Here is a 24043-nt window from a genome sequence, read left to right on the forward strand (position 1 = left end):
TACAGATGTCTATGTTACAACTTCTATCTGAGAAGATAGCTTCAAGTGAGAACATTACATGACAGGGAGGATGAGCACATCGAAGCTTCTAGAAACTTGGCAAAAACGTTTTCCCCCAACATTTTATTATAAAAGTAATGAAATCTTTTTATAAAGAGGCAAGATCCAAAAATTCTTGAAAGCTAAAAAGGTAAGGAAAGCTCCTTACTATACATTAGCTGAATACTATGATCCTTCCTAATTCATCTCACTTTGCCCATTCATAGCTCCCCCATACGTAGTATATGTCCCACCCAACAGCCAGAGTAGTCTCTTATAAAAACATAAATCTAATCACATCACTTCCCCGCTCAAACTCAGAGATGATGAGTATTCACCTACTCCCTCAAGTTCTCTCCAAACTATTCCCCACAATGCCACCTGAAAGATATTCCTCTAATATCAGTGTGACCATAGTACTATTACAATCTTTCAATGACTGCATGTTGATATTCGAAGCCTATCCAGATCTAGCCACCTCCTCAAATTCAATATCCATTTATCCCTATATTCATCTGTCCCTCCAGCCACACCAAACCACTTTGAGTTCTTAAAAGCTTGCGCTAATCTGTGCTCTTAAAATTTCTTTATTTTCTTTACAGAATGACAACTCATGTACCCCTTCACCTGCCTATCCATCTGCCTAACTCCTATTCATCCTTCAGTTTCACCCAGAAGTTTATTAAATGCCTTTTCTCTGCATTCCCACAGCAGATTGTGCATAGACTATTCTAGTACTTTATGATTGTGTATTAAAATGCTTTATTTTCCAGCCTATTTTTATCATTATTTATGAGATGTGAAGACAATATTTTTATCTGCTGTTCTGTGAAAGTCCAGGACCTAACACAGTGATGGGCAAAGAACAGACATCCAAATAGCCATGGCGCACTAGTAAGTACAGTAAGAAAGATGATAGAGAAATAATGTGTGAGACCACACGTACATGGCACTTCTACCAACGTCCTACAGCTCTGAAGGTCATACTAATAGTCTAAAATAAGTTTCAAGAAAGTCACCAATTTATTTAATAAATATTTAGGGCTGAGACTTTACCTTATTCATAGCTATATCCAAAGCACTTATTACAATGTCTGGTACATAGTTAATACTCATTAAATATTCACTGAACAAATGTTGAATTTTGAAAGAGGAAGCAAAACTATGAGCAATGTATTATGCAGACAAGAAAAAGTCATGGATATCTGCTAACTAACGATAAAAAGAGAGATTGTAAATTTATTTGAAACAATCAATCAAAAACCTAAAGACCTCTCAAAGAGAACTTCAGCAATAAATAAGGCAAATCATTCTACTTTCTCTAGAATTTTATCAATATTCAAATGTACTGACTTTCAAAATAAAGTGAATACTAAGCTGGTGACCCAGTAGCTGTAATCAACAAGTAACCTCACAAAAATTATCTAACTTTTTATTAACCGCCCTTCAAAAAAAGAATGTCTCTCGTCCAATGAACAGTTTCTTATTCAATTATTTCTGAACTTGGTTTTTGGTTAATGCATCTTACTTAGTATTGTCAAAAGACTGTTCTATTTACAAGCATAAATCAGTCATTGAACAACTAAACACAATGAGAATTTACTATGTGCCAGGCTCTATTCTAGATAACGGGGATGTGGCTGTCACAAGAGTTTCTACCCTCAAGGAGTTTATAGTCTTAAGGAGGAAGTCTGATAATAACAAAAATCAGGGAAACAATTTCAGGCACTGGTCAGTAATAATAAAACAATATAAGTGGTTAATGGACAAAGAATAATCAGGGGAGGGGGGAGGATGCTGGTCAAAATAAGTTTCCCTTAGAAGTTCAAATCTGAATTGGGACTTAAATAATGGGAAAGAATCTGCAGAGATAGGAAGAAAGAGCTTTCTGAGAAGATACAAGAATAAAGGCCATGAAACAGGACCAAGCTTGCCATGTTCCAGTAACAGAGAGAAGTGAGATTAAATATAGGGAGAATATGGAGAGAAAGGTCGGAGGGGCAAGCAGGAACCAGATTAGGTTGGCAAGAACTTTACATTTTATTATGAGTGTAACAGGATGTCACCACTGGGTTTCAAACATGAACTAATTTCTACTTCAGAAAGACCATTCTGGAAGCACTATAAAGACAAGACGGTAGATGGGGCAAAATTAAAGACAGTGCGGGGTACTACTGTCTTTACCAACTGGAAGTGGACACAATGGTTTAAAAGTAAGTGAAAGACTGTGGTAGCCTGGACTGAGATTACAGCAATGGCAAGAGTGAGAAGTGAATGGAGACAAAATGAAGAGAATTCACTGAAAGATTAGATATGAGTCATGCGAGTGGTTATCAATAGGATTCCTGAGAACATGGAAAGGATTTTGGCCTGAGCATCAGTTCTTTGTGGTGCCATGTATTGCCATAGGAAGGGTTTGGAAAGAAAGAAACTGGGGACTAGAGAATCAACAGGAGTTTTCAGCCATGCTATATTTGAGATCCCTATTAAATATCCAACTAGATATACCAATCAGCCATTTGTATATATGACACCTAAGCTCAGGGGGGTCTTTCAGGCTAAGGACACAAATGGGAAAATCAAAACCCTAGAGAAGATACCTGAATTTATAGGACTAGATGAGTTCCCCTAAGGAGAGGCTATAGATGGGGGGAAAAGACAGAGAAAAAAGTAAAAGAACAGTAGGTCATTCAAAGGTCTGGTAGAGAAGTTGAGATGAGAAAAGGGCATTGAAAAGGAAGAGCTGTAAAGAGTATAAAAACTAGGGAACATAGTGTCACAGAAATGCAGAGAAGAAAGTATTTGAAATAGGAGTAAAAAAAATATATTAAATGAAAATAGTTTAGGAAAGATATATGTATAAATATTAGTATTGTCAACAGAAAGATAAAATGTCCCTCCACACTTTTTCATTTTCCTTTCTCAATTTTGAGTGCTTCCTTGCTCTGTGCCAACCCACAATCACGCAGCAAAGGCCCTTTTTTACTAACAAAGTAAACAAACACACTACAAAAGGAGAATGGGAGAAAAATAGTCTACGGCTATTTTCCAATAAAAAATGCTGATTACACGTGTTTTGTCCCCTTATGAACAGACTTCCTGGGTTCTAAGATGCCATCTACTATAAAAAAACACTATCAACTTTGTAACAGCTCTTCAGGAAGAGTGAAACATTACATTCATGTTCTTATCAATTTTAAGATATATCCTAACTTCAAACATTGACATGGGAGGCAGGACACGGAGTGAAATGCATCCGAACCAAGAAATAAATTAGCTTAGCATGTCTACCTTGGAGTGGCACCATCTACAGAAATCAAATACCAGAAGATCTGCCTTTCCAGAACCTCATCACCCACAGCAAAGTAAGTGTTCAAATACACTACCACTAGTAGATGATTTGGTTATTAAATGCCTTACTTAAAGCATTCACGTCCAGTTCTCCAGTACCTGAGAGGAAGAAGCAAAACTACAGAAGAACCCTTAGGGAAAAGGACTAGGAAGATAGACAAGAATGGACCAAGGAAGGGAAAGGCAGTAAGAAGGCACCACACTTATAGGCACAGACTTGGAGAGGACCCCCCTCCCCCAAAAAAAAGCCAATACTTTGAGATTTGGCTCATAGCACTGTTAACCCCCAATATGGAGCTGAAAATCATCTGTAGTTAAGCCAAATATTGCCAATACCTGATCTGGGATATCAAGACAGGTTTGGAAGCCTATAAACTTTAGGCCAGCTAGATGAAATCTAGACGTCAAGATCTGATAATTTATAGTCTTCCATTATCACACCATAGTGCTGTAATAAATAGCCTTGTGCATATATCATTTTGTTATTTCTTCCCAGATTATCTTTGGAGACAAGTCCAAAAGAGTGGGATTGTTGGGTCAAAGGATAAATTTATATGTAATTCCATTATATACTATCAAATCCCCTCTATATGGGGTGTGTCACTTTGTAGTCCCATGAGCAGTGCATGAGATTGCCTGTTTATCCACAGCACTGCCCACACAGTGTGCTATCAAACCTCTGTATGTTTGCTAATCTGGTAAGAAACAGAATGCCGTGTGAGGTTTTAATGTGCATTTCTCTTATTATGAATGATTTAAGCAAAACCATTTGCAGGGTTTTTATTTTTTTATCTGTTCATATTTTTTGCCCACTTTTCTATCTAGTCATTTTCAACTCAAGTTTTAACTTATTAACACACATAAATATACCATCTATATAGAGAGGATATTAATTATTTATCTATAACAAAAGTCACAATATTTTTTCTCAGTTTATCACTTCATTTTTTTATAGTTTCCTCATACTTTATTTCAAATATAAAATTTATCAACCTCTTATTGTTTCTGGATTATGAATCATAATTAGTTTTCTCTACTCCTAGATTACTAAGGAATTCACCCGTGTTTTCTTCTAATACACAGATGGTTTTATATTTAAATCTTGATTTATTAGGAATTTATCCTGATATACATTGATCTTATTGAATTTTTGAAATGCAAAATGAAATAAGATCCTATAGCCTTACATCAAATTAGAAAATATTAAAAAGTATACTACCTAATGCTAGCAAATGAATGGGGAAATTGGCAATCTCTTCCTCTGCTGATAGTAGCCTACACTGATGAAACTCTTTGGAATGAAACACAGGAATATTTATCAAAAATTTCAATGAGCATCAGAATTTCTCCTACATGTGGTTGTGGGACACTTGCACCACACACACACATATTTACATACATACACACAAATGCAAAATACATATATACATAAATATACCCAAATTTTTTAATTCTCATTGAAGATTATTGACAAACCAAAAGACCTAGAAAGCCTACATAATCATCATAAGAAAACTGGTTAAATAGAGACTGCAACAAAATATTATTTAGCTGTTAAAAAATCAAGATAATCTGTAAGTGCTTATTTATAATAATCTTTGTTATATCTTTAGGTGAAACAATGCAAGGTGCAGAAGAGTAGGTTTGTATTTGTGATTTCATTTATGATTTTAAAAGAAAAATTATGTTCTAAGCAAAAAAAATTTCTAAAAGCGTATATATGAAATTATTTGAGTTGTTTGTCCTTGGAAATAAAACAAAGGTTCAGTTGTCCTCAATATAGTGTTCATGTACCTTTTATATTATTCTTTCTTTCTTTTTTAAAATTGTATGGGCATTAATTTTATAATCTTATAAAATTTAATCGTGAGAAAGGACACATTAATATTTATATTCATCTGTATTGTTTGAATTTTTAAAAGCGTATATGTTGCTTTTTTTTATTTAAGCTAATCAAGGCTTTTTTATTATTATTTTTTTAAGTGTCCTTTTCCACAGAGCTTACAGTCAATAATGTTCTTTCATTTTAAGGTGAGAACTATTTTCCTGCTGTGATCCATCAGGAAAAGTGACCTCATATACATTTTCTAAGGGACTTTTCTTCCCACTGCTAAAAGCTTTTGTACTCACTGAACCAAGAAAATGATGGTCATTGGCACACCACCCACTCTGAGTGTGAGGATAGAGAAACAAACTATTATTTGTTTTAATCGAAACACATTTACTTTCCAAACTATTTCATATACACAAAATAAGTTACTTTTAAATCTAAAGTAATAAAAATCTGATTAACAATAACAATAATAGCTAACATTATTGAGTATATATTGTGTGCCCAGCAATGAGTCAATCATGTCATTTTTTTTTTTTTTCATTTAATCCTCCAAATTTGAGGTTAGTTCATTTTTTGCTCCAATTTTATGGTGGAGGAATCTAAGACTTAGAAAGGAAAAGTAACTTGCCTAAAATCACATAGCAAGAGGATGGTCCAGGATTAGAAATCCAGACAAACTGACTCCAGGGACTGTAAATTTAAGGAAATTAGAATGCTTCATTAGTGGCTCTTTGCCTCTTAATCAAAACTAATGCGCATGGTATCTACAAACAAAATACAGAGTATTACATGGTCTTGAGGCTGCCTCAAAATATTTCTAAAAAGACTGATGATTAGGCTTCAAAAAGAACTATTTGGCTATTTCTAAAATTTCCAAGATCTTGAACATGTCAGCTCTTGACCTTCGGTAACCAGTGAGATACATGCAAGTAAAAGGAGAATTAAAGATGAGTACAGGATCATTACTCCAAAGCACAGGCTGACTCTCACAAATGATTTGGGGGCGTATTTTTTACTACAACACAAGTGTCCATTACACTTAATCATACCCAGAGTGTGTATTTATATATTAATACAAATCACAGAATGCCTACAAAAAAATTCAGGGACTAAAATATGCTTTAATAAGAGCCTTTAAAAGACCTTTAAAGTGCATCTTGAAAAATAATTTCTTAAAACCAATGAAAGGCTAAATGAAAATGAAAAATTCTGGTCAACAGACTAACATTATTCATCTACATTTCACTTACTGTTCTTTATAGGGACTGTGCAAAACATATCATGGAGTAACCAGGTTTTCAAAGTCTTTTTAAAAAGCAATTAAGGCGATCCACAAGAAAGTATTCTCCCTTTAGCCAGCTAGGGTTGGAAGCTAGGGAGGATGAGATGGTGAAAAAGACAAGAAGAACAAGTAGGAGAAAAGATGAGGGAGAAAGAGAGAAGAGAAGAGAGAGACTGACGAAGAGCATCTACAGTTCTCAGTTGGAAATACTCAGAGCAAAAACTGACCCTCCACTAGTCAGTGCTGGCTACTGGTATATTTCTGAGTAAAGTAGAACATCGGAATTCCTGGGGGGAAGTATTTATTCTTAGAGATAACACACATAATATGTTTGTTCTTTTAAAATACAAGTATCCCCCACTTTTCAAAAGTTCACATTACACCACTTCACTTTTACAAAAGACCGATATTAAAATGTTTTCACTAACCAAAAGAACTTCAAAGAGGATTTCACTTTATAAAAAGAGGCAAAAAACAAAAATAGCATTCATTCATTGTTTGTTTTGCAGAAACAAGCCATTATAGATTATAGAAGCAACACGAACCCCAAGCATTGAAAGTAGCAACGCTTTTACTATATGTTAGTGTTATTTTCAGTTTTATGTTATTTAGTATGATTTGATAAGTTATTTTGGGGGTCTCAGAAAACTAAAAAATTTTTCCATACGAATTAATGGTAATTGCTACTTCATTTTCTGCCATCTCAGCTTAGGGAAAATTTCATAAGAATGCTCTGCTTCAGAGAGCAGAGGCAATTTGTGGTCCTGCTGAGTGCTTCGCAGAAATAAAATGAAGAAACCATGGGTCAGTTTGAACTCTGTTCACTGTATAAAGGGAAAAGAACATTTTTTTTTCTTTTAAATGAGAAATAATAGCTGGAAGAACTCTACCAATAACTACCGAAAATTAATTACATAGCTAAGTAGGTCTGGTAATAATCAAGATTAGAGTGCAAGAGAGAATTTTGACTTACTATGTATAATAGAACATTGTTAATATCCCCCTGTCCTCTTTCCGAAATAAATTGCTCTGTTGATCCTGACACATACTTTCTTCAGAAGTTAGTGAATCTAAAGAATCACTAACAGGATGTCTATTTCTACACTATAAATAGGTTTCTAAACTAAGAGGTAATATACACACCAATTGGACTTTATAGGGCATTTCATGATCTGTTCACCATGCCTCTACTCTAAGCCACTGCTCACCAGGTCCATCTCTCCATCTCATATGCTATGTTCCTGCCACACTGAGCTTTTAGGCCCTCAGCCATAGTAAGCACAACTCCAAATATGAGAAGCCCAAAATCTAACCAAGAAAAAAAAAAAAAAATTGGCAAAAAATGTGAGCTGAGAGTGCACAAAAAAGGGAAACACATATGCCACTAGAACATACAAAAAGATGCCTAACCCCATTCTTAATAAATGAAAATTAAAACTGCACTAAGGAAAAAAACTATACCGTTTTTCACTCCTTATATTGTCAAAAACCCATAAGCCTGACAATACACTGTGCTACCATAATTGTAAGGAAGCAGACACTCTCCCTCATTTCCTCGTGGGAATGTAAACTAGGGCAAATATATGTCCCCTGATCAAGAAGTTCTAAGAATTTAGCCTACTACAAACATACTTACACAGGTGCAAGGTCGTTCATTACAGCATTATTTGTAACAGTAAAAGGTGACTGGTTAAAGACATTTTAGTGTATTAAGAATTGAGAGTCTTTTAAAGCTCCTTACCAAAAAAAAAAAAGAATAAATATCCTTTAAGTTCTAATAAAGATCTCCAGACGTATCTTTCAGAGAAAAGAATATGATACTAAAAAATCTATACACTATGCTACCACTGGAAATCTAAAGTACATATTCACATTTGCTTTTATTTGCATAAAAAGTTTTGGATGCACACCAGAAACAAGTAACAATGTATGGAAACTAGGAAGAAGGAGTAAGAACAGAAATGATGGGAGACAAAGTAAGAGGAAGACTTTCTCTTGTGTAACTTAAATGTGAACCTATTCAAAAATTAAGTATTTTCAAAGTAAAAAAGCAATTGTAAAACCTATAGCTGTCTTAAACTTCCTACTATCTCGACATTTATTATCTCCTTTCATAGTCAAATATCTCAAAAGAACCATCTCTTTGTGCCAGTTCTATGTACTGTCACCTCTCATTTGCTCTTCCACCACTTCATTTTGGTGAAGCCTTTAACCACTCACCGTTTCCATGAAACCACTTTCATCATGGGAACTGATATCAAACGCCATAGACAGTAGTACAAGGCAATTAAACATTCCTTTCTTTATGGTATCAACAGCATTACTCTTCTAATTTCTTCTTACCTTCTTAACTTCTCTATGTTAAACATCTCCCTCCTTAGAACCTTCTCATCTATTCACTAGATGATTCCAACCATTTCTCTCCTGGTTCCAAATACTACCATTACCATGAGAGATGACACCCAAATTTATACTTTCATTTCAGACATCCACATAAGCTCGCTGTCCAACTCACCTAATAATAACTCCACTGGAATTTATTGAAGAAATATTAAACTTGACCCAAATCATTTCCAAAACTGAACTCTCAAATTTTTACCCTTGTATTCATTAGGAATACAGAAATCTGTCTAGGCATTAAAATAAAGAAAAATTAACAGAAAAAAATATGGTTCCATGGTTGACAACAAATGGGAAATGGTGAAGCAACTCAAAGAATAACAGCAGGAAGCCATGACCAACCTACGGGCTAGAGCAGGGGCCCCTAACCTCCAGACCATAGACCAGTACCAGTCGGTAGCCTATTAGGAACTGGGCCACACAGCAGGAGGTGAGTAGTAGGCCAAAGCTTCAGCCATATTTACAGCTGCTCTCCAGCACTAGCATCACCGCCTCAGCTCCCTCAGAGCATCAGACATTAGATTCTCATAGGAGAGCTGGTCCCTGGTGCCAAAAAGGTTGGGGACCACTGGGCGAGAAAGACCCACCAGAAGAAGTGGAATTCTGAGCTCAGAAGCTGTGATCACTTGGCAGGAACTAGAACAATGGTGGGTGCTGCCATCGGGAGCTGGAACTACAAAGAAGATGTTGTCTGAAAGGAACTGAACCACAGGAATGAAATGGCCTCTTCCTGAGACATGACCCAAAGTAAAAAGCAAAAGAAAAATACCCTACCTTCTCCCCACTCCCACTCTTCAGTCTTCCATCAGTGCCTCCTTTTGGCTATATCTACCCACAAAGCCAAAAACGTTAAGTAAGACTGTGAAGTGCAGTTTCATGCAATAAAGAGGACAGAGAAAATAAGGAAACTGAATCTTAGCACTAAAGGGCGAATGACTAAACCTTACCTGTCCTAGTCTTCCCCATCTCCACAAATGGCACACTTTCCCAAACACTGAAACCAGAAACCCGGGGGCCATCTTTAATCATTCCTTTCACTCACCATCTCCCACAGCAAATTCAAAGGCTTTTACTTCCAAAATAATGTGAATACATCTGTTCTTTATCTCCACTACTACCACCCTTTAGAAGTTTTCATGTCGTCTCACTTAAACCATTGCAATAGCCTCCTTCCTCCCTATGGTTGCCATTAAGGCAACTTGCAAAGCTATCAAGGAACCAAAGGAAAAAAAGAGTTATTTTAACAGTCACAGGTAATCTATATGTATTGAATAACTGAAAACGTGCATAAGATTTATACTATTGGCAGCTATTTAAAATTATATTTTGGTAAGACAGAAAATAAATCATTATTGAGAACTTACTACACATAAAATAGAGTTTTAAAAATACAATTGTATCCTTTTTTTAGAACAACTCAGCAAAATAAAATTCTGGTTTATTATTGGACAACACTGTTTCACACATACATCAAGCATACAAAAACAAATAAATAGCAACTTCAAAGACCAAAAAGAGAAAAAAAAACTTTTTTCTTTGGACTTTTTAACCATCCCAACTACTGATAATATAGCTAAACAAAATAAAAAGTTACAGGAAAACTGGGAATAAGATTGTTTTGTTGTTGTTTTGCTTGTTTTAGGGTTTTTTTTTCCCCCTTCCTTTAAGATTATAACAAACATGGTCACACCACAAGCAGAGTCAGATATAGGGCATAGAATGCTCCGAAGTTTAGTTTGGTCATTGGATATCATTAAAAATGGCTAACCCTAACAATATGTACAAAAATATAAAATGTAAATTAAAAATATGAATTCTCCTCCTTAAAGTACTTAAAAATAAAAATAAAAAAAAAAAAAGCTGCGCCCTGGAAGTTCTTTTTTCCTCTCCTCTTACAAATTGACATACAGTGTTGGTTGGGAGGTGGAGGAGCATGTGTCATCTGTGGGTGGCACCACCCATGGTGGGCAGCTAGGGAGGCCTCTCTACTTGAAGGTGACCATGTTTAGATTCTGAGATGGGAGTTGGGAGGTGGGGTAAATGGGATACGGTGGCCTTTTCTTTATTATTTAATTTTTCCCCTTTTGTTGTCTAGTCATCCTCATCAATCTTCTGCTTTTTGGGGTCAACGTCATTAACCTCATCATCTTCAATGGCTGATTTGCCCAAGGCTGCCTCAGCCTCTTCCTCCTCACCATCGCCTCTTTCCTCTTCGTCTTTCACCACACTGTCAGCCTCCTTCTCCCCATTTTCCTCGTTAGTGCTCTCATTAGCAGATGTGTCTCTTCCACTCTCCGCCTCCTCCTCCACTGCCTTCTTCTCCTTCCAGTCCTTGGTGAACATCTCAGAGCTGCTGTCCACTGCTACATCTAACATGGTATAGCATATCTCTGATCCAATGTAGATTATTTTTTAAAAAGCTAGAGTTTGGGGAATCCGGTGATAAAGATGCCTGAGTCCACGTGGATAGAGGAGGTGGCTGCAGTGAGGAAGCCAGACCCAGGACAATAAAAAAATGGTTTTCCAGAGCAGCCGGTCCAACCGTATCTTTAAATTCATGTATTCCATGGAAAATTTCCTCCCTATTCAAATATTTTAAAAATGATATACTGAAAAGCATTCTGTTTAGCCAAGGCACAAATCTTAACCACCAAGAGAAATGACTCACTAGTATATTTGCTAAACATCTGGTATCTGTTCAGATTATATAAACCTTCAATTGTTTAGCACGAATCAATAATGTAAGTTATCTGCTGGGAATGGTACATTTCCAGGACCAATTCTAGAACACAGAAGTATCTCCCTGAAGGGAAGTTTAGATTATCTGATGAATATTATCTCTAATATAAGAGCTACCTCTGGATTTGACCCATCAAACTTACTGGGTCAAAACAACTGCCAATTTGGTAACCAAAAGAAAAAGACCCATAGGACACTGCCAAGAGAGGAAAGATCCGAATAAAAAATGAAGCTATACGCTAAGCATAGGTTTGCTAGACTTTGAAGTATAAAGAAGAATAGCATCGAAAATCTATAAATGAAATAAGGAAACTGAATGTGAATGAACTTTAAGCCCAGTGTCCGTATCACATCAATGTTAGATATTTTTAATATGATCCCTGGAAAGAAACAAAATGCATCAGCCCTATACCTAGTAGGCACCAATAATTGTTCAATTAATTGACAGATATTCATAAATAATATCTCAATAAGGCAGTACCAAACTTTCTAAAATTACAAATATGCTTTATCAGTTTGAGACAAAGAATAAGTAGCTAGCTACAAAGAGAAGAAACAATATTACTTTAAAGGACAATTTGGAAAAGAAGAATTATTAGAAAACCTTACTCATTCAACCCAGCAGCAGGGGACTGGCTAAAGAGAAAAGTGAATATTTAATTATCTGACACCACTGCACACAGGGAGAATTATCTTAATAAACTAAGATCATTTAACTAGAATTTTACTTGTGAAATGCATTAATTTTATCACCTTTTAAAACTAATATTGATATCCTTTAACTCCAAATCTACTTTTCAGATTTAAACCTGATTTCTTTTTAGGTGATTCCAATTTTAATTACTTAATTCATTTTCTAGTTACAATGTCAAAAATAATGTATTCTAGTCTTAATTTTGCTTCAAAAAACTAGAGACGATATAATGAACTATTACAATTCAATGATAAAAAGACAAATAATCCAATTAAGAATGAGCAAAAGAGATCTGAATAGATATTTCTTCAAAGATATACAAATAACCCATAAGCACATGAAAAGAAGCTCAACATCAACAGCCATCAGGAAATGCAAATCAAAACTACAATGAGATACCACTTCACATCTATATAGAATGGCTATACTAAAAAAAATTTTCAAGTAATAATGAGCATTGGTAAGGATGTGGAAAAACTGGAAACACTGTACACTGCTGATGGGAATATAAAATAGTATAGCTAATTTGGAAAATAGTCTGGCATTTCCTCAAATTTTTAAGCAAAGAGTTAATATGATATCCAGCAATTCCTCTCCCAGGTATATATCCTAGAAAAATGAAAATATATGTTCACACAAAAATCTGTACATCATTGTTCATAGCAGGATTATTCCTAATAGCCTAAAAAAGTAGGAAAAAAACAAAAATCCATCAACTAATGAATGGATAAAGTGTAGTATAGCCACACAATGGAATGGTATTAGGCAATAAAAAGAAATGAAGTAGTGATACATGTTACAATATGAAGAGACCTTGAAAACATGTTAAATGAAAGAAATCAGTCATGAAGTAACACATATTGTACAATTCTACTTAAATAAAATATCCAAAGAGCCAGAATTGGTGATTGCCTAGGGCTGAGAAGACTAGAGGACCAAGGGATAACAGCTAAAATATGTAGCAATTCTATCTGAGGTCATGAAAATATTTTAAATTGACTGTGGTGACAGATGCACAACTCTGTGAATATACTAAACCTACTCGATTGTACACTTTAAATGGTGTATAGTATGAGAACCAATATCTCAATAAGGCTGTTTAAAAAACAAAACAAGAACAAGAACAAAACTAAAGATAAGTTTGAACCACACCATCACCAGTTTTCATTTCTGTACCCTCTGCCTAAAAGTCTCTTCCACCCATCTGCCCTAGCAAACTCCAACTTAACATTTTCAGCTCGGTTACATGTCACCTGCCCTAGGAAACCTTCTCTACCATAGTTCTTCAGAAAGAGTAAAGCACTGCTTCTCCTATGTTCACAGATGAGCTTGTGGGACATCCTGGCGAAGACTCATAAATATACACCACCACCACCCCCAGCCCTGCTTAGTATGATTCCCCCAATAGACTATATTCATCTTTAAATTCCCAGAGCTCAGGACTTAGAAAGGAATATGCTCTTAATTGTGGGTGTAAGGCAGGCAGGGAGGGAGGGGAGGAAAAAAAGAGAGAAAAAAACAAAAAGCATAAATAAACAAAGGGGCAAAGATCAGGGCAGCAGAAAGGCATGTTAATGAGTAAGCATCCAGACCAACCGAGATTAGATCTTGTCAGCAATCAAAAGTTAACACTAGAGAAATGCTTTCAGCAGAAGCTAGAGTCAAACTCTGATAGAGAATCTGGTATTTTTCCAAGGGATCTTCTTGTTCTAAAAGGAACAAAGACAGCAGCGACATTTCATTCTATAGAACATGGTACACCAAGAAAAAAAATGTACTTACAGAAATATCATAGAAAAATGCTTTTTTTCATTTAACAGACATTATGCAATTTACCTATATAGTTATAAGTATTTAAAAAGTTACCAAAAAAAAAAAAAAAAAACCCTATGCATTAAAAACAGATTAGAATAGAAGGATATGTACCAAAATGTTAACAGTAGCTATAGTTAGATACTGGTACTCATGTTCTAGAGATCAGGTCTTCCTAGATTCCACAGGCTTTCCAACATAGGTCTGGGCCTGACAAGGCAGATCTTATCCCCCAAGATTGATCCCTACCATCTGGAAGTTCTTATAGGCCTCTAGAGACATGTTCTGTCTCATCTGACTGGCTCATCTGGAATTACTGGCTCCTCAGCACTGGCTTAGGCCTCAAGGGTCTTCTTCATCCAATTACTCAACAGAGGCCCAGGTTTGGACCTGGCAAGCCAACGTTCTAACACTGGCCTGAAGAAGGCTATTTCGATAGTTCAGAGATTGGGTAATAAGAGCCAGAAATAGGCTGTTAATTAGGGAGAAATGAAGGCTAAAGTGGAAAAGAAGTTTTTGCAAAAACAAAAGAACTTAGTAACTGACTAGATATAGGAAATGACAGCAGAAAGATTAAAGGTTTCTAACCTAAAAAGCTAATTCAAAGAGCGACACCAGTAACATAAATGGAGGTGGCACTAGGGAGGAGCAGGTCAGAGAAGAATGTAATTTCAGTATTGGATGTCTTCACTTTAAGATACCTATCCCATGCTGTACACGAGCAGAACTATGCCATAAACAATTGGAGGTGCATGAAAGAACTCACAGAAGGTCAATGGTGCTGATATCACCAAAGACAACAGACAGTGGGTACTGGGGTAAGGAGGACGACTGTGTGTGCACCGGGGTTCAAAATCATCAAGAAGACAAAAATATGTCACAGAGGTATAAAAGGCAGGACTTCAAAGAGGACTGTTTGCCTGACTGAGTAATGGTGACAGAACAATGGATTTAAAAAAGTAGTGAAAAGCAAAAACTATACTGACCTCTTCAGTGCCTTATGAATCAGAAGGAATTTGCCTAGAAGTCACAAGTACAATTAAAATGCTTGACTTAATTTCCTGCAGATTTTCATTTGACTATGCAATAAATTAAAACTAAATAACCACATTTGCATAGCATTTTATCACTTGTAAAGCATTTTCAAATACAATATATCACGTGAGCTCCCCAAGAGCCCTATGAGGTAGGTATTTACAATTCCCACCTCATGGATGAGGAAACAGGAAAAGAAAGATGTTGTGACTTGCAAAGCACCCACATAAACTGAAAACCAGGAAGCGAGACAAAGGCTGCTTAGCTGAAGCACTTTCAATCTGCACTACCAATTTTCCCTATGAGGTTAGGTGTTGTAAAGTGGGCTGTCCTTATTACCATGTACAGGGACTATTTCTTTCATGATACCCAAAATAACTATGCCTGTACGTTTATTCACAAGATTATAGTCAACTACTTTTAACTAAAGAAACTAAATTTTACTTTTAGAATGTTCTAAATTATCTCTACTCCTCATGAAAAGAGTTATAACGGAGAAAGAGGTGAGACAGCAAACAACAGGGACTGAATAAGAATGTAACAATTAAGAGGAGACTGGATTGTCCTTACCCTCCCCACCCTTCTACACCATTTCAGTACAAAGCCATCAAGTTAGGCTGAACGAGAAGCAGCCATGCTGTGCAATGGTAGGTGGCAGACCCTATCTAAGGAGTAGAGGGTGTCAGAGCATGAACAGACTGAGAAAGGCATCTACATGGGAGGGTGACAGCATGGGGTATCAGTGTGCAAGAAGTAAAGAGAGTAGGGGTGATCACAAAGGAGAGCATCAGAGTCTGAGCAGAGTGAGAGCATTCATCGAGGCAGGCGGCCTGGCCCAGGGTCTCAGAGCCCACGCAAAGCAAGACAGGCATCCCTGTGGGGACAGCTGAGCGTAGAATGGCAGAGCTGGGGCACAGTGAGAGAGGCATGTGCACCAAAAAACAGTCTGGCCTATGGTGTCTAAGCCCGAGGGAGGTGAAGAAGTCACCCATGTGGGGCAAGTGGTAGCAGCTGCCTGATGTCTGTTGTCAGAAAATAAACGGAGTGACAGAAGTATACACACAGCAGGGAGGCCCTGTCCAGTTTTAGGAGAGCATGCCCACAGGGTGCTTAATTTCAAGAGAGGTAAGGAGGGCATCCATGCTAAGAGGCACAAGGTACCTGAGCACAGGGGTTTAAGAGACAAGAGTTTGATGAGGAACAGAAAATTTACAGAGCCTGAAAGAACCGTCTCACAAGATACATGTTAACTACACAAGAAAAAAATAACTTTACAATGGAAAATCTCAGCATACATCACCTTAATCAACTGATCAAAGTTAACATCACCAGTAATGGCACAAATTAAAGTCAAGTGCCACCTGATAGGACGCACCGAGAGGAAAACGGCATCACTTTTGAAGATATTACTGCCAAAGATGAATAACTTGAATCTACTCATACAAACACAAATCAAGGGTCAATCATTCAAATAACTGGTGAATATTCAAACAATTGGTGAAATATCAAATAACTACATGCCTTAAAAATATGAAAGATAAAAAAGAAAGTAAAGAGAGAGAAAATGGTTCAGATTAAAAGAATCTTAAAGAGACATGACACTCAATGCAAAATGTGATCCCGAAATGGATGCTCTTGCTACAAAGAACATTATGAGAATAACATGAACAAGGTCTGAGGATTAGCTGGTAGTGATATCTCAGTGTTAATTCTCTGTTTTTGAAAGCTGTGTTGTAGATCTGCAGGAGAATAACTTTACAGGAAACAATCACTAAAGTATGTGGGGGTGAGGAGGCATCAAGTGAACAGTTTAGAAATGGCTTGGAAAAAGACTTTTTCTGTACTGCTTTTGCAACTTTTCTATAAATACCATTTTTTTCCTTTTTTTTTTTTTTTTTTTAGAACTTTGAGGAGATTGGAGAGGCAGGCTACTTGGCAGTATAAGAATATATAGCTGCCACAAAAAAAAAAATTGAAAGAGAATAAAAGGCACCATAAAACATGGAACATGACTCTATCCACATGAAGGTATTTTTTCCCTGATAAGAAATTAAAGGTCAGTTTTATGAAAACAATGTCAGTGGCAGGACCAACAAAGGTATTGACAAAATGGTGCTTTTTAAAAATGTTCATATTAAAGGAACATTTACTTAAAAGCCAAAGAGAAAAAAAGAATATTCACATGTAATTATATTCATAAATCTTTCCCTACATATAGAGAAACAAGTGACATTGGTTGAGAGCCAAGCAATGTACTTGGTGCTTAAATACTGTATGCATTGGATCAGACTTTATCATTCTATTATTTACATGCTACATTACTTCCAACTAAAAACAAAAGTCTATTTTCCCTCACAGTATTTTTAAATATCAATAACATATCCAATACTCATTCATAAAAAAAATTAAAAAACACTCAGAAAATTAGGAATAAACAGTATTTCCCTAAGACATATAAAGAGTATCTACCAAAAATCCTAGAGCTAACTGCACACTTAACAATGAAAGATTGAATTCTTTCCTCCTTAAGATCAGGAACCAGGCAATGAAGTCCAATTTCACCTATCATATTCAACGCAACACAGTAAGGTCTAGATGGCATAAGAAAGGGAAAAAAAATACACAAAAGCAAGAAGAAAGAAAACTGTCTCTTTTTCAAAGATAACATGATTATATATATAGAAAACCCCAAGGAATTCACAGAAAGCTTCTAGAACTAATAAGTGAGTTCTGCAAGACTGCAGAATATAAGATCAACAAATGCAATTGATTTGTTGATCTTATATTCTGCAGTCTTGCAGAATATAAGATCAACAAATCAATTGCATTTGTATATACTAACTAGTAATAGATGAAATTCAAATTTAAAAAGCAATACCATTTACAGTTGCTCTAAAGAAAATGAAATACTTAGGTACAAATCTAACAAAATATGTACCAAATCTGTATGCTAAAAATTGTAAAATTTTCTTGAAAGAAATTAAAGACCAAACCACTGGAGAGACATATCATATTCATGGACTGGAAGACTCAACATAGCAAAGATGTCAATTCTCCCCCAAAGTGATCTATAAATTTAACACAATTCTTATCAAAATCCCAGCACAGTTTTTTTGGTAGACCCAGACAAACTTATTCCAAAATTTATATGGAAAGGGAAAGTCCCTAAAAAAGCCAAAATGATTTTGAAAAGGAAGAATAAAGTGTATAGAATCAATCTATCAGATTTCAAGACTTCTTCCATAGCTATAGTAATCCTGACTTAATGACAAAAGAGATCCTCCCAGGGACAGCAGATCAGTTAATGATGGAATTTAATCCACTGTCAGAGCAAGTTTTCAATACTGACATCTTCCAGCGTTTGGTATATTGTGGACTAGTGACTATTTTGAGTTTCTAATTCTCCCCTTGTGTAAGTGAGAGGATTTATTACAGTTATCTTGTTCCCTTATCCACTGTAGTTTGCTGGGTATACCAGGAACATAGGTTTCTCTCTTAGCTTCAGGTCACCAGAGTACAAGATACAACCAGTCCATCAAGCAGACATCCTAGACTACAAGGTAGATGCAGTCATAGATGAAAACTGTTATCATCTCCCTTAGAGAGGAGGTGACTATATTCCCTGTAAAATAAATCTCTAAGAAGAAGGATATATTTGGATTTGAGCCAGCCAAAGTGGTAGATTTTGCAACTACTGTTCGTTAGCAAACCCAATACCTATTTCCAAACTCCATCTCCCTTCCGACATCTCTACCAAAAGCTGAAGCAGCTGAATCACACATTCTCAACCTTCCTTTCACTTAGGGGTGGCCATGTGAAACAACTGGGCCATAACGATTAAAAGGACGTCTGCTGTGCAACAAGGCTTCCAGGACGTCTCTCAGGTTCCTGGTAAAGTGAAAGATGCTATTATGAATCCATGTCCCTTCACTGTGCCTTGAACAGAAAGGTGATGCCTTAAAGAGGCAACCATCTTGCAACCATGAAGGAAGGGCCAAGAAAATTACACAATAACACTGACATTGCTGAGCTGCTAAGCCAATGACAGCAGATACCTACCTCCAAACTTCTTTGGTAAGAAAAGTAAATCCTCATTAGAGTTTAATCCACTGCTGATTAGGTGTTCTCTTACATATAATTAATTAAAAACATCCTTAAGTAAATAAAGAGCATGTTATCTAATAATAATTTATTGATAAATAAGAATAATGATTTACTATTGCATTAATACTAATAACTGACCTTTCTAAAGCGTTATAGAGTACTTTCATAACAAATATTAATTTGATAATATGTTATAGCATACATTCCCACGTATTACTTCACTTAGCCTCTCTTGATTCTTTCTCTCATTCAACACATACTTTTAAGTGCCTACCATGTGTCAAGCATTCTTCTAGGTGCTGGAAAAATAGAAAGTGATCAGGATTTAGTGACGGACTCTGCTTTCACCCAGCTTACTTTTTAACAGAAAACTTATTTGCCAAAGGAGGCCGATGGAAGGTAAAAGCAGTAGTAAAAAAATACAAAATAAAATAAGTAGGAGGGAAAGTATACTCAACCTACATCCCCTGCCCAAAGTAACTGCATTTAAAAAAAAAAAAAAAAAACCCATAGATCCTAAATCAGACATTAAAGGCTGGAAAATGGGGAGCACAATTAAGGCAGGTCCCAGAGACGGCACTATTGTTTTAAGCCTAAACCAGGAAGAAAGACTAATAAACTAAAATTGGTCAAAAGGGTGTAGATTCTCCCAATTACAATTTTATAGAATCTGACTCAATTTTTTTAAGTCTACATTTTCTTCTATGATGCTATTTTATAATCTTCACTATAACAATATGTTACACTCTACCCAAAAGCAATTCACTGACTATAAATACCTTCTTCTATCTAACCCTATAGGGGAAATACATCTAAATATTACAAATCACTTAAGGGGATTAAAACACACAAAGCACATTTGAGCCACATATATCTAAATGCTAAACTGTACCTTTACAGCAATATATTGACTTTTTATACACTACCCATGTAACTTGACTCATTAGAAAGCCCTAATTTTCAGGAACTTGTCATAAGTCACAAAGACATTCAAAACTTTTAAATTAATTTAGTGAATTTCACATATTTCCCTGGTGAGAGCTGTGGGAAACATTCTAGACCAATATACAATACACACCACTGGAATTCTTGTTCAACTAAGCAATGCAGAAAAGGTAAAATGGATGCATACTGACTGAACACTTCGACTTTATTCACCTATAAAATTTTCCCTAATAGCCTTTTTTACATTTGATAGACAGGAGAACTCGTAAGTAATTTAAGAGTTTTACAGTATAGAAAAAAGGAAGTTTGCTGAAGTGGAATAGATTATGTAACTATTTCTAGATTACAGTTATAAAACAAATACCATTCTCATCTACGGTGTACTCTTACAAAAAGGTCCAATAGAAATATTTTTTCCTAGTAATTAATTTTCTGTAACATCTTTACCCAGAATGCTTCAAAGTTTTATCTTATGGCAACCATAGCAAACACAAATATTGCCTTTTTTGAATTGTGTGTGCTAAATATTCTGGGAAATCAAGTTACTATTCAAAAAACACATGGACAGAGGAGATGAGAATATTTTATAAACCATAGCCATAGGATCTATGCCAAAAAGCAAAAAAAGTATTACAGACCAGAATTTTTGTTTTGACAAAATTACTACAAAGAAACTATTTCTATTCTATAGCCTGTTCTAATACCAGCTGGTATGAATAAACTCAATTAAACAAACAAAAAAATGGCTTCCATACTCTATAGAAATAGTGCTATACAGAATTAAATATAAAACCTTACATAAAAAATTTTACTACTAAGCAATCTTAGAATTTGAAATTCTCCAATTTTCAAGTCTCAATTTTTCCCCACTATTCCATCTGTAGAAATAGATGTTGTTAAATTAATTCTAACACTCAGATCTAACCTGTGGGATCACAGCCCAGTTTCACGTGAATTTATGGAGTTCAGGTTGGTTTAGAATCAAGAGAGCATTAAGGAGAAGCAGGAGCCAGCTACATCAAAATCAAGACTTTCACACTAAATATACAGGATATATACAGCAACTGGACATATTATCTGATTGGATTTCTGAGTCAGAAGATAACAAGTAGCATCTTCAGGAGGAAGGATAAGTCCTAGCAAAAACAGACCAAAAAAAAAAACAGGAGATGACTTTGGGTGGTGAACTCTCAATGCAATATACAGATGATGTATTACAGAACCGTACACTTGAAATCTATATAATTTTATTAACCAATGTCACCCCAATAAATTTAAAGTAAATAAATAAAAATAAAAAGCTATGAGGTTTTCTAATGAGTTCTCTTAACTGACTAATGATGGGGAAGAAAGACCTGTGTGGTGTGGTGGAGGCTGTCTCCATGAGTCTGAGCTCCAAACCTACTACTACTCCAATCCTAAAATAGGGTCTCCACCAAGAGCAGACCAACCATTTTCTCAACCTATCAGTCACCGCAAACTACCAAATGCCTACTCATAACTCAGAAAACAAACCCCTTGAATTAAGTAATAAACTCTCCCAAATTGCACAGATCTAATCTCAGAAAAGAAATTCCACAATAAACTGCATGTAAAAAGTTCTCCAGTCTACCAGAGAAACCACATTAATAAACCAATATTCCTTAAATATATATAATCATAACTGTCATTTATTGAGCGCATTCTTTATGCCAGACTCTAAGAGCTTTACACGTGTAAATTCAATGAATCCTCACAAAAGGTAAGATAAGAACATCCTTATCTCCATTTTATAGATGAGGAACCTGATCTTAAGTAGCTTGGCCAAGGTCACGCATCATCAAATGGTAAAATAGGGATTGGAGGTTAGCAATCTGACTCCAGGCTCTGAAACCTTAATCATCACTGCTGTCAAATGTATTTAAAGGCACACCAAAATATATCAATAATAAAATACATAGCACTATTTTTCTTTATGTCAGGCACTATGGCTTAGAAACCAACAAAGCCTCCCCTATTAAATAACTAACCTGCACCCTGATTTACTTTGTAAAACACATATAGCAAGCATCTTGCACGTCATAAAAAATTTTTGAGCCAGTATACTATTGCTTCTGTAAACTATAGCACTAAGATTTTATTTTAACATAACATAGCAATTTCTCTTCCCCACTGAGGTTGGGCAAGTATATTGTAAAGGATCCCATTCTAAAGCCATAAATAATTTAAGTGCTATAAAATAAGTCTAAGCTGGCAGGCCATGTTATATTATTGCATCATACCTCGTTCCCCATGTCCCAAATGGATCACTAAACTTACTAAATTTGCTTTCTTTGCTTACAAAGTTTTTTTATATATTAATTCTTAAGATTTTTCAAACATTATCATTCTTATCAAATAAAGGTATATATTTCACTAAAACTTTAAACTCTTTTCTGTTTGTTATTAATAAACGAATGGGCTTTTTCTGCAACAATGAAACATGACTACAACAATTTATTTGAAGAGGAGTGATATTTCTTTTGCCCTGGAAATACAGACTTATATTTCACTGCCTCACTATCCAACAAAACACCTTTAATATATATTTTTCTTCCCCCTCCAAAAAAATCCATACAAAAACAATATAATTAGTCCCACAAATATGCATAGTCACATAAACATTTTATTGAAAAAAGCCTAACAAATACAAGTGGTCCCCTTTCTGTTTCAAAAAAATTCAGTATGTCAGTTTTTAATACAAATGATAGCTAATCCTAATTAAGTTTCTTATCTATAAAATGAGAGTTGTGCTAGAAAACAGCTAACGATTAGATATTATAAATGTACTTAAGTATAAATAGTAAATTTGAGGAAGCAATATGGTAGAGTGTAGAAAGCTTTGGGAAAAAATGTACTGGTCAAGGTAAAAGACGGTAGAATACTACAGAATCTATTCTACCATCTTTCTAAAATTCCAAGGAACTAAACAAAAGAAATAAAATTAGAAAACACCACAAGTGGTCTAACCTGGGGATGGGCCAAACAATCTACAAACTTCTAAATATTATCATCTAGAAGCAAAGTAAACAAATAAAAAACTGACAACAAAATATTTCAATTATCTACCTAATCGTTCCACTCCCATTAATCGTATTATCTATCTAAAAATCAAAGAGCATAAGAATGAAAAGGTGAATGAATAAAATTCTCAAACACCTCATTGATAAGACTCAATTTTTAATTTTTTAAAAAATTCAAACATACAAGTAAAACCTTAGAAAATATAGTATCCGTGAATACTGGAGCGGGGAGGGGATGGACTTGAGAATTAAAAAACTAGATAATCTATGGAAGAATACAAATGATTCAGGAATGGAGAAGTCCTTACATAAAACAACTGAGAGTGAACATTGAGTCCATCTAAATATAGACCCAAAACTAAACAGAAAAAGGTATCTGCCATAAACTTGTACATTTTTTTAATCACTTTAAAAATAAGAAATTTTACTTAATTAGAATTGAAGACATAGGTAAGAACTCATGTTTAACTTAAAATAGATACACATACAAATATTTGTACACATATGTATATACACAGGCTTGTATACAAATAAATTTCCTTGATCCACCATCTGAGATGGTCTAAAATAATTGACAAACAGTAGCAGTAAGCACACCTAGCACCCGAACCTTGGTTTCTAATACTTTTCTCCAATAAAAGGAACCAGGGCTCCTTGGAGAAATGGCTGATTCTAGCAATGGGGCACAAAATATATAAATGAGCCTGGAATATCTTATACTGCCAGAAAGTGCTCAAAAATTTTAAAAAGAAAAAAAGAAATTGATG

General features: G+C 35.3%; 2 protein-coding genes across 4 annotated transcripts in view; both read right to left on the minus strand.

The window, feature by feature from the left end:
* The window catches only part of CDKAL1 (CDK5 regulatory subunit associated protein 1 like 1), a 626461-nt gene that overhangs the window by 538033 nt on the left and 64385 nt on the right, over window positions 1–24043 (minus strand). The window lies entirely within an intron of this gene.
* LOC107519983 (prothymosin alpha-like) lies at window positions 10963–12676 on the minus strand. The gene has a single exon (XM_016163272.2). It carries the CDS (start codon window positions 11280–11282, stop codon window positions 10998–11000), a length of 285 nt encoding a protein of 94 aa, XP_016018758.2. The 5' UTR covers window positions 11283–12676; the 3' UTR covers window positions 10963–10997.

This window comes from Rousettus aegyptiacus, unplaced genomic scaffold (assembly GCF_014176215.1).
Source record: "Rousettus aegyptiacus isolate mRouAeg1 unplaced genomic scaffold, mRouAeg1.p scaffold_m13_p_1, whole genome shotgun sequence".
NCBI classification, from domain to species: Eukaryota; Metazoa; Chordata; class Mammalia; order Chiroptera; family Pteropodidae; genus Rousettus; species Rousettus aegyptiacus.

What these genes read in the sequence shown, in the direction of transcription:
- LOC107519983 (XM_016163272.2), bottom strand. Translation starts at nt 11,282, where the DNA reads ATGTTAGATGTAGCAGTGGACAGCAGCTCTGAGATGTTCACCAAGGAC.